The sequence below is a fragment of the Trichoplusia ni genome, chromosome 15 (assembly GCF_003590095.1).
Source record: "Trichoplusia ni isolate ovarian cell line Hi5 chromosome 15, tn1, whole genome shotgun sequence".
NCBI classification, from domain to species: domain Eukaryota; kingdom Metazoa; phylum Arthropoda; class Insecta; order Lepidoptera; family Noctuidae; genus Trichoplusia; species Trichoplusia ni.
Genome location: NC_039492.1, coordinates 3,511,572 through 3,522,563, shown reverse-complemented (window position 1 = coordinate 3,522,563; position 10,992 = coordinate 3,511,572). Strand labels below are relative to the sequence as shown.

The 10,992-nt window shown below is 33.0% G+C and overlaps 1 protein-coding gene across 2 annotated transcripts; it reads left to right on the top strand.

Moving 5' to 3' along the window:
* The first annotated feature begins 2,239 nt into the window (after positions 1–2,239).
* Positions 2,240–8,586, top strand: LOC113501442 (transcription initiation factor IIB). Of its 2 annotated transcripts, none has more exons than XM_026882574.1 (5): positions 2,240–2,318; positions 2,530–2,640; positions 3,207–3,507; positions 5,021–5,377; positions 5,640–8,586. In XM_026882574.1, the coding sequence occupies exons 1-5, from the start codon at positions 2,302–2,304 to the stop codon at positions 5,799–5,801; spliced, it is 948 nt and encodes a 315-aa protein (XP_026738375.1). In that variant the 5' UTR covers positions 2,240–2,301; the 3' UTR covers positions 5,802–8,586. The 2 variants fall into 2 exon arrangements, with proteins under 2 accessions (XP_026738375.1, XP_026738376.1); XM_026882575.1 differs by lacking the exon at positions 2,240–2,318 and adding an exon at positions 2,434–2,456.
* Positions 8,587–10,992: the final 2,406 nt, after the last annotated feature.

The following is a 10,992-nucleotide window of genomic DNA, read 5'->3' as shown; positions in this document are numbered from 1 at the left end:
ACAGTGCGTTATTAATTACACGCTGACCCACTGACTTAGTAAAAACGTACGAAATCCTTGTCTTGTATGTTGTGCATTCATTTTTTGCTTGCATACAAAATTGCGATTCTCAATTGTTACGTTTTGCTCAGCCAATGTTGGTAAAGATACCGGTTTACCAAGTTTTCGGTAATAAATTACAATCAATCTAATGTATAAGTAATTACGTCATTATTTTACGCGTTATAATCTTGCGTTAGTTTAATAACGTGTCAATAATGCTTATGTAGGCACATTTACGCCAAAAACTGGTACTGTTAATAATTATAGGTTTAATTCCGCAGTTGTAATGACAATTGTTTTTAATTTCGAATACTAACCACAGATAAGAATGTTACTTTCTCTTTTTGTACAGGGAATCCAATACATAATTAGTTATACTTGAATAGCTTTTACGTTATGAATTTCAGTAACAACTTACCTAAGCAGTTTTGTAATAACTTCTTAGTTTCATTTAAACTAGCTTTGCGCTGTTGTTTTACTCAGATATACAGTATTTGCTATTTTACGGGAAAATATGTGTTTGTTCCGCATAAAATGACAGCTATCTGAAGCTTTTTTTAAAATCGGTCAAGCAGTTTGAGAGTGAAATGTAACAATGATGAACATTAAACAAAACGCCGTTATATTTTCAGTGAGAAGTGTGCTACATTTCGTGCATTTTCTTTTCCACTATGTTTTCGTCATCACTTGATTTATATGAAAGCTTGGGTAGGTACTGTAAGTAGATACTTGTGGTTACAAACAGTCCCAGAATAAACATTGTTTAAATAGTTTTTTAGGTCAGTAGTAAGTAAATTTAGGTAGTACCCACGTACTATTTCGATTAAACCACAAAATCTTGATAGTAGTAAATAATTACATTAAAACATCGTTCGTATTGCGCACCCAAACAAACATGTTTTTGATAGACTAAAACTACCCGCAAGTGATTAGTTCATTTGTTTTTATGCGTAATTAGTACATTTCCTATCATGAGTAGTCATGAGGTGATTATTAACTTACCTACGTCTTAATTATTGAATAACACAAAAACAAGCGAAGAGTATCTGAGCAAATACATGAATTAGTCTAATTTTGACGACCTCCGTGGTCGAGTGGCGTACGCACCGGTTTCAAGGTGTCGCTAGCTCTGAGGTCCCGGTTTCGATCCCCGGTCGGTTCAATGTAAAAAAAATTACTAAAAATTCACATTGCTACATTGTCTTGGGTCTGGGTGTTTGTGGCACCTTCGTTGTATCTGAATTCCATAACACAAGTGCTTTAGCAACTTACTTTGGGTTCAGAACAATGTATGTGATGTTGAAAAAAAATTGTATTTCGAATCGACACTTGATCCTAAATCAAATTTCACTTTGATAAAGGTTTCTACATTAAAAAAAAATCACAATTTCAGAATACGTAATAAAACGTACTGATATTCCACAAACATTCCAAAATAATGAATCATTGCTTTCATAAGTTTTGATCAGTGATTGCTGATGGGTTGTGCCAAGAGAGGCAAAGCCACAAAGTTGCTCAAATGTTTGGTTACATTAAACATGACCCTCATTTTACTCATCAGTTATCCAAAATGATTTTTGAAATACAAAAAATCCAATAACCTGCGGTTTACACTTGTGACTTGTCCTTATTGCCAAATGGACGTGATGGCCATGAATGATGACAATTACATTACAACCTTGATTCTCGAATATCAAATATAATTTCCTATCCTTATGGTAGGCAGATACATGTGGAGGGCATAGCGATTTGCGAGGTTAACGAATAAATAATAAACATAGGTGAATTAAATGCGTTTTTGTGTAGGTATAACTATTAATGGAATTTTAATATCCTTAGGATGTAGCGTGTAATTTATAATAAGACATCATATTATGACGGTAGTTGTATTTTATAATAAGTGGTAGTTATAGATAAAATTATAGAGGTACATTAATCACAAAGCCAAACAAAAGCAAGTGTTCATGAAATTTCATTTAACGGCGAGGCGAGACATAATTAACAATTTATCAACTTAAAAATTATATCCTTATTAATTATTATGTTACATTTTTCGATTTTAAAGGAATTTCAGTTCAAATCTTCCTGTCTAGTAAAAGAAAAATCCTTTCCCTATAAAAGTCGACGGTATAAATTGTTCAATATCGAGAATATCTTCCGTTCTAGTTTGTCTATGGTTTTAACAAGAGTCCAAAGCCAAGTTTATGTATTTATGAAATCTCGCATAATATAATTGTTTATGGTATATACTTGACAATCATGGCGAGCACGTCGAGGTCTGTTTTTCTAATTTATTTTATTCCTGTATCGTTTTTCTCAAAGTTATTTATGTATTGTACAGCCGAATATCATAAATGTATGCTATGATATTACGTAAGTTAATGATGGTGGTAATTAAGTGTAGCAATGTCGCGGTAAAGTTGTTTCCCAGAGATTTGATTTCTACTTGTTGATGAATGATGAGCCTACTTTCTTTTGTGGTTTTAGAATTGAGGCGAATAAGGTGGTGTGCTATGCGCACCCAGATGCGCCGCTTATCGAGGATTACAGGGCTGGGGACATGATATGCTCGGAATGCGGACTGGTAGTCGGCGACAGGCAAGTAACAAAATAATGTTTGTTTGGCAATATTTACGAAACGAACAGAGCTTTCGACTGCTGATGCAGTGTCGTAATAATAACAAAGTTGCTGAACTAATGCGAGCGATGCATTTGATTTCTATTATTTCGAGGTCAAAAAATAATTGACTAATTGTGTAATGTGGAAACTGGAGAATTGCGCATAGGAACTGACAAGTACCACTTAACACACATAAAACAAGATCTAAATTCGATGTTCAGAGGCTTAAAAACGTTTCTATCGTTAAACATAATTAGGCGTCACATTTTACGCTTATTAACCTACTTAGACATGCATAGTCAGAATGGATTTAGTATGCATTTACTACAAACAATATTCTAAACACCTTGGTTTATTGCTTATCTATGCATACTGAATTTATGATTATGAACATTGCATACCTGCATAATAGTATGCAACAATTAGAGTAGTTCATACTAAACAATATTTCATAATAATTGTATTAATCCACAAAGAAACTCAATCAGACAACTTTATAAAATATATATATAACTGTTTCTCAATCACTGACTATCTTCAACAGAGTCATAGACGTTGGTTCAGAATGGCGTACATTCAGCAACGAGAAGTCCGGAGTCGACCCGTCTCGTGTTGGTGGGCCTGAAAACCCACTTCTATCTGGTGGAGATCTTTCCACCATCATCGGACCAGGCAGAGGAGATGCGTCATTTGACAGCTTTGGAGTCTCAAAATATCAGAACAGGCGGAACATTAGCAGTACTGACAGAGCTTTGATCAATGCCTTCAGGGAAATCAGTACTATGGCGGACAGAATAAACTTGCCCAAGACCATTGTTGACAGGGCAAATAACTTGTTCAAACAGGTTTGTGAAAATTTATTTTACTTAGCTTAAAAGATTTTTTGCATTTGCAATGGTTTTTACTTTTAGCATTTCCAATGCATTATATAAAAATCGAAAGATTTTATTTCAAATAGGCTGTTTTCCAGGCACTCTTAAATGATACTTTAGTGACTTAGTTGTACGGTTCCAAAGTGTCATTCTTACGGAGAAGAACTGGCAAGAAACTCCTTACGTACTCTGTTCAAAATAAAATATACTTAACACTTTTTTTATTTACATTGATCTGAAATTGACTGTCCTTACTGCTCATAATTATTTCACACACACCATCTAGTATTTTATGTTTATAGAAAAGTCATTTTGTTGATATTATGTTAGTTGGTGTAATTCTTAGTCATCGCTTCTGCATTCCACAGAGGCTGAGAAGTATTATTAGTTATTTAAGTAACTTACTCATTGTCATTTAAGTATCATATACATATTATAAATTTTTTGATATAAACCATTTAATAGGTGTAGGTACACTATTATTCTGAAAGATTCTTTGAGTTATAGGCTGTCTAATATGTATTAACTATAAATAGGTACTGATTGTGAGGTTGTAGATGGTAATATCATGAAATGATTGATTGATTTTTCAAACTTTATACCAATTAAAAGCGATGTTAGTCATGAGATTTTTAAGGCTTATGCATTATCCTGAAAAATAATGTCCATCAAAGTTGGCATCTGTCACCTAGTTAAGTATAGTTCCAAGATCTTCAAATTATTAAATAATCTATGATTGTTATGAAAAGTGTTGAGTTTTCATGAAAAGTAAAAAAAATATATTTAGTCCATAGAATAGACTCAAAAGATATTGCACACATATTATTTGTCATGTCTATAAAATAAACATGTAAAATATTAGTCAACAATACCAATTTGTCACAAACAAAAAATATATCATATTTTAAAAACTTGCTGTTATTTACATTATTATGTAAATTTTGTCCATAATTGTTGACCTTAACTAAATTTACACAAGGTAAATTAGCATATAGTTGAAGGGCATTCAAACAATATATAATGTTTTGTATAAAATATGTTTTTAAGGTCATAGTGATTTAACATGAATAGTATTTGACCCTTGAGATTTTTCTCTATAGAAATTATACCAAATAACTGCTAAAACAACAATACAGTTTAAATTTCAGAATGAATAAATTTCTCAAAAATAAACAAATTTTGGATTTGTAACTTATTAAAGATATCTGATTGAAACTGATTTTCCTTATTTACATGGGATCTAGCTTGCCTTGGTATAATGTTATGAATCCACAACAATTTCATTCTGTTTATGTACATTCTCAATACCAAAAAAGTAACCAAGCAAATAAGGTAAACATAACCTAATAAAAAAGTCTGTTTATTTAAAACTCATATTCATCATTTAACTGCATTCATATTATCTAGTTTTACTTTTTTACATGAAACAACCGGCCTTGAGTAACACAATAGCACGTAAACTAAACAGAACATCATACATTCTCAGGTACACGACGGCAAAAACTTGAAAGGGAGAGCGAATGACGCGATTGCATCTGCTTGCCTCTACATAGCGTGTCGTCAGGAGGGCGTGCCTCGTACCTTCAAAGAAATCTGCGCCGTCAGCAAAATCAGCAAGAAGGAGATTGGAAGATGTTTCAAATTGATTCTGAAGGCTCTGGAGACGTCTGTTGAGCTGATCACTACAGCTGACTTCATGTCACGTTTCTGCTCCAACCTGGGTCTGCCGAACTCCGTGCAGAGAGCGGCCACACATATTGCCAGGAAGGCTGGTGAACTGGATATTGTGTCCGGACGCAGTCCTATTTCAGTTGCCGCTGCTGCTATTTATATGGCGTCACAGGTTTGTGATTACAGTAAATTTATATTTAAATACATACGAGAAATGAGTTTATCGTTTAGTCGTACGTAACTAAAGCTTCAATGAAAACATTAGATAGTTTTCATTACGTTGTTTTGTACATTATTATTGTTATATACATACATGGCCACATTCATATACTCTTCTCATTGAATAAATTACTACCTACATATTTTTCTCTTACACTTTACCTTTTGTCTAGGATAAAAACATTTTGATGACATGTATTGTTCTTTAATTCCAGGCGTCGGAAGACAAACGCAGCCAGAAGGAGATCGGCGACATCGCCGGCGTGGCTGACGTCACTATCCGGCAGTCCTACAAGCTCATGTACCCGTTCGCGTCAAAACTCTTCCCCGAAGACTTCAAGTTCTCAACCCCGATCGAGTTCCTACCGCAAATGTAAAGGTATAACTCTTAAGTGTATGAGCATAAGGTTGATAATTGTATACTTTTGTTAAGTTAACTTCGGAAGTTATTTCCTATAGTTATTTTGATGTTATGTGATGTCCTGCACTGTTAGATGTTACTATGTTCGCAAGTTAGCAGCGACCTCTGAATACTGAACGCGGTTTTAAGTCTATCTGTCGCTATTTTTGAACTTGAAGTGATAGAGATAGCACGAGATTTAGGGACAACTTAGATTGATATCTCAGTATTCGGCTGTAAGGTTGATTTTTGTATATCATCCACTACACATGACGAGCATCCAATTTTTTCTTCAATCACCACAGAGTATGTTTTTCATGAATCTATACTAATTTTGTTAACTATTTATTAGTAGTTCGAAAGTAAATGACTGACTCTTTTGTCACTTCTTCTCAGAAATAAGGAAATATGCATCTTATATCCATCAAAGCTATGGTATGCAGTAAAGATTTGATTCGATTTGAAAGCTATTATGCATCTTCAAGTACTTCAGTGGTTCATAAACAATCACCTTGTTTATACCAATTCTGCCATATTTCATTATTCATTTATAAAAATACCTGTCTTGAAAGAACTGAAATTGTGTGATAGATGATCGATTTATTTCATTACAATTAAATTGAAATATAAAATGAATAATATTGTGAATTAAGTGCGACACATATTAGTTAACGAATGGAGTGTTGAGATAGCAACCGACAAACAAAATGACTAACATTGTGATTGTGTTGATTTATTGAACAATAGACAGAATTAAATAATATATTATGTAGCAAATTTTTTGATAACCACTGTGAGTTTGTTAGTATTTTTATTAACATTCCATTCGTTGACTACTCTTGTTTATTGAAACGTATGAGAAGGTACCTGATTTCGCTTTATTTTTCATTGCACAACCTTTTTATTTTTCTGACATTGGAAAAAAACACTTCTACTATTAAATTAATCTATATTTTCGCGACCAAATTAACTTTACACAACAGGGTTGTTTTTGAAATTTCTCAAAAAATCTAAGTAGGCTAGCATGACTTACTGTACAAAAATATACCCGACTCTATTCCTCCTATGTGTCTTGTATAGTGCTATCTCGCTCTTGTAGCCTTGCACTGTCAGTGAAATCGGGTTGACCTAGCGTTGGTGCGCGTGAACAACGTTGTATTTTTATAATAAACATAGAAATAAGTATTAACTTTATTTAGGCGAATGTTGGTTCCTGTCACTAACAAATACTAAAAGTAAAAAATTAAAGAATTATTCAAAATATAATATTCGCTAAATAAAATTTCTTAGTTATTTTTTAGTCTGCACTCATTTTTCTTATCTTATTAATGTTTCCTTTGTTGAACGAATTCAATTCAACACTACAGAATCACTTGTTTTGATATTTCAAAATTATGAGCTATGATCAATCTATTATAAAACCTATTCCAACCCCTTTACAATCCATATTTATTTAACCTCAGTCCCGTAGAAGTAACATCCATCTTGCTAAAGCGACTTAAAAGCAATAACTTCTCGATATTTCTGTTTAAACCTCAAGTCCACTAATACCCATTTCGTTGGATCATCACATAAAAAATATGCTTTAAAAAACAATTTTCAAAATCGGTTCAGTTCCTTAGATTATCCCCTACAAGTCACAAACAACTCTTTATAATATTACTAGATCGCCAAGTTAACGCTGATGTTTCGCTTTTGCAAATTCGATAATACCCCTGTATTTAGGGTATAACAAGCTGTCAGTTAGGTGACAGGACTCATGTGATTTATAAGTATCATTATGATGTAGGTGACAGTTATATTTATATACTTTGGATGTATAGCTATGCTTAGACGTACACTGATTCATTTTCAACTGTACCCTCATCAACGATTAGAAAAAGCATTAGTTATCTTGACCACGTCTTGGTCATTCTATTAACAGCGAAAAGATAATATGAATAGTTGTTGCCCGCAAACCTTCAAATGGAAAATGATCCCACGGCAACACAAAATCTGTTAAACTAAAAACTATCTGTGTACCAAGTTTCGTCTAAATCCGTTCAGTGGTTTTTGCGTGAAAGAGGAACAAACATCCCTACAAACAAACTTTCGCGTTTATTACTTCGCGGATACTACTTGCCTATGTCTTTCATAAAATTAGATATCTTGCACTACATGTACCTTTGTGGCAAATACAGATTGTCGTTTAGTATAAATTATGACTTATGAACAGTTAAAATCATCAGAAGGTTCTATTTAATTTCATGAAAGTAAATTTAAATTGTGATTGACTGATGATAATTGATATCTGTATATTTGACAATACATACTTTTTTTGCCTGGAATTATATCACAATTTATGCCTTTGTTTTTGAAAAGCTGTGTTGTAACGTAAAAAATGATTATGATCTGTAAAACCAAATTTATTACTGTTTATCGGTTTTTCTTTAGATAAGCCAGTCATAGTCTACTCTACTTTGTTTAGGTATTTAAAGTAAACAATCTTGGAGAGTCTTTTTTGTCAAAAAACTCAGTTGAAAAAGTCGCTACCGAATACCTATGTCAAACAATAATAAAGATTGCTGACTCAAATATACCACAGAAATATATCAGTCGTTTATTTATTTAAGATGTTTTTGTATGAGAAGACACCAAGATTGTTTATCTTTAAATACAAACAATACACATATTTGGCTGCAGGTTAAATTGCTCAGCTATTTAAAAACCAAGGTGTCGTGTATAAATAACTGGTACTGATAATATCCTCATATCAAAACGAATAAATGTAAAACAAAAAAGAGCAAATATATTTGCTCGGTTTTTTTCAAATAGAGCATTCTATTATACACCGTGATTTTTTAGTCGTCTTACAAAAGCAGCCCATTTCATGTATTCAGTGACTAGAACACGTCCATGATAAAAAATAGGTATTTATGAGATTTGAATAAATTTAAAATGCAATTTTTATTCAATATTATGACGCAATTCGTAGTTTTTTAGAAACACAGCTCTGTTGCGAGCGCGGTCCGAGCCTTGTAACAATGGTGAGGGGCGCGGGCGGCGGCGTTTTTATCATTTTTAAGAGTATTTTCAGATTTCTCTTGTTTAATTTTTCTTCATAATTATTGTCTTAGTTGATGATAAAAAAATAATAATCTAGGGGTATTTTACGTCGGATACATGAACTGGGCTCCTTTTGTAAGACGACTAAAAAATCACCGTGTATGTACCTAACAATACATAAGACTAACTTTATATATTTTCACACTAGGTTAGCTTGAGTTTTATGCATTTTTTTTGAATAACTAGTAAATTATAGATTATTTAGTAAGGACGTTATAGATATGCTTGTTATTAAAACTCGACCACAATTTAGATAGTAATTTTGAAATTCATGCCTTAAAAAACAGAACTATTCTAAAGTTATTCAGGATTTTTAAATGCAACAATTTTTATCCTTATACCTTCCATATCTTGATTTTTAGGTATGGCAACTTTTGTCAACCCACTTCTGAAAGAGCTTTATATTTTTTTTGTTCCTTCATAAAAAAATACTCTTTTTTATAGACGACTGTAAAATTTGTGTTAACGGGAATATATATTATTAAGGTCATTATAATCCTATTCTAAATTATTGTGATAACCCGGAAAAAAACCTAGAAAATTTATAGAATAGACAAACCATAGCATTTCAATTTAGTGTTATGAATATTACAAGAAATATATAAATTATATTAAAATACTATAAACAAATACATATTCTAGATGTAATCTTTTTTAATTTCGAAGGTGTTGCCAGCTATCTCTCACCATAGACAACTGTAACTTTTATAAGGATGTATCGTTGATTTTGAATGTATGTGTAATGTAATTAGTCTTAATTAGTAATTATGAATAACGCCACAAAATAAACGTATATTAAGTGATGTTGTTTTTTAATCATGGTGTGCCATATAGAACCTTGAATATATCTATCTACTGATCCAATTTCATCGGCAAACGTAAAGACGCCCTGTTAAGTGAAAACTAAAATAGCCTAATCGTAACCACTACCAAATTTTGTAACAGTATCTGTTCAATCAGTCTTTTTATCGTTTCATATAATAATATGTACGTGTGTCAGTGAATCGTCAACGAAACTAAATTTATATGACGGGACATATGAAACGTGATGGGAATGGCAGGCCCTTTGTCCCCATTCCATCTACTTGGCGGCATAATAGGGCTGGTGTGACTGACGCCGCTTTATCATAATATTTTGGCTTTGGATTTATATGTTAGCTGACAGTTTGAAGTGGGACTGGACTGGACACATTGGTCATGTATCCTACAACAAATAAGTAAGAAACAAATATTTGAATACACATAGATTACTGTTTCTTACTGTATATTAAAAGATGGCACGTGGCAAGTCAAGGATCACGGATTGCAATATTCCCGGATCGGGAAAATGGAAGAAGGAAACCTTGTTTTATGGTAGGGCAACGAAAATTGCTGAAAATGAATAATTTTTATAAGTAATTTTTTTATGGCAATCACTTGGAACGAGGAATGACTATGCGTGGATACTATTTATAGATCGGTTTTGCTTGCTTATATAATGAGGCGAAATTTCAATATCTGAATCAACACAAATTTCAGTAAGGTTAAGAACTTCACTCGCAGGTTTCGGATAACTCAAATGTGGGGGAAAACTGAAAACTTTTATTAGAGTAGCAATCTCCCAAAGCCGTTGGTTATAAAAAAATATTTTCATGGCGATAATTGCATTCCAACGGGATTGTGTTACTGCGGCCCCGGATCACAAAAAAACACAAGACGGAACGATATCCTCCCAAGTTTTAATACAGTAAATGACTGAAACTCCCTTGTGTATCCCAAAGCGAAAGCCAAAATTATGAATTGACTCCATTCCATAATTTCCCATCAACAAAAACAGGGGTCATTTGCATGGACTTGTGCTGATTGGCCACCCATATCGGCAGGAGGTCATCAGTACCGATACTACCCAAAACTACAGTATCTGACACTGATTTCCCGATAAAGAAGCCTTAGCCATGTACATACACAAAACATACTTGTGGAAGGACCACCGTGGTGTGAACTATTTTGTAACAAAGTAGCGCGATTGCCTTCTGATATGTACGCCTAGAATATTAACCACGCCTTATATTTCTACTAGGTAC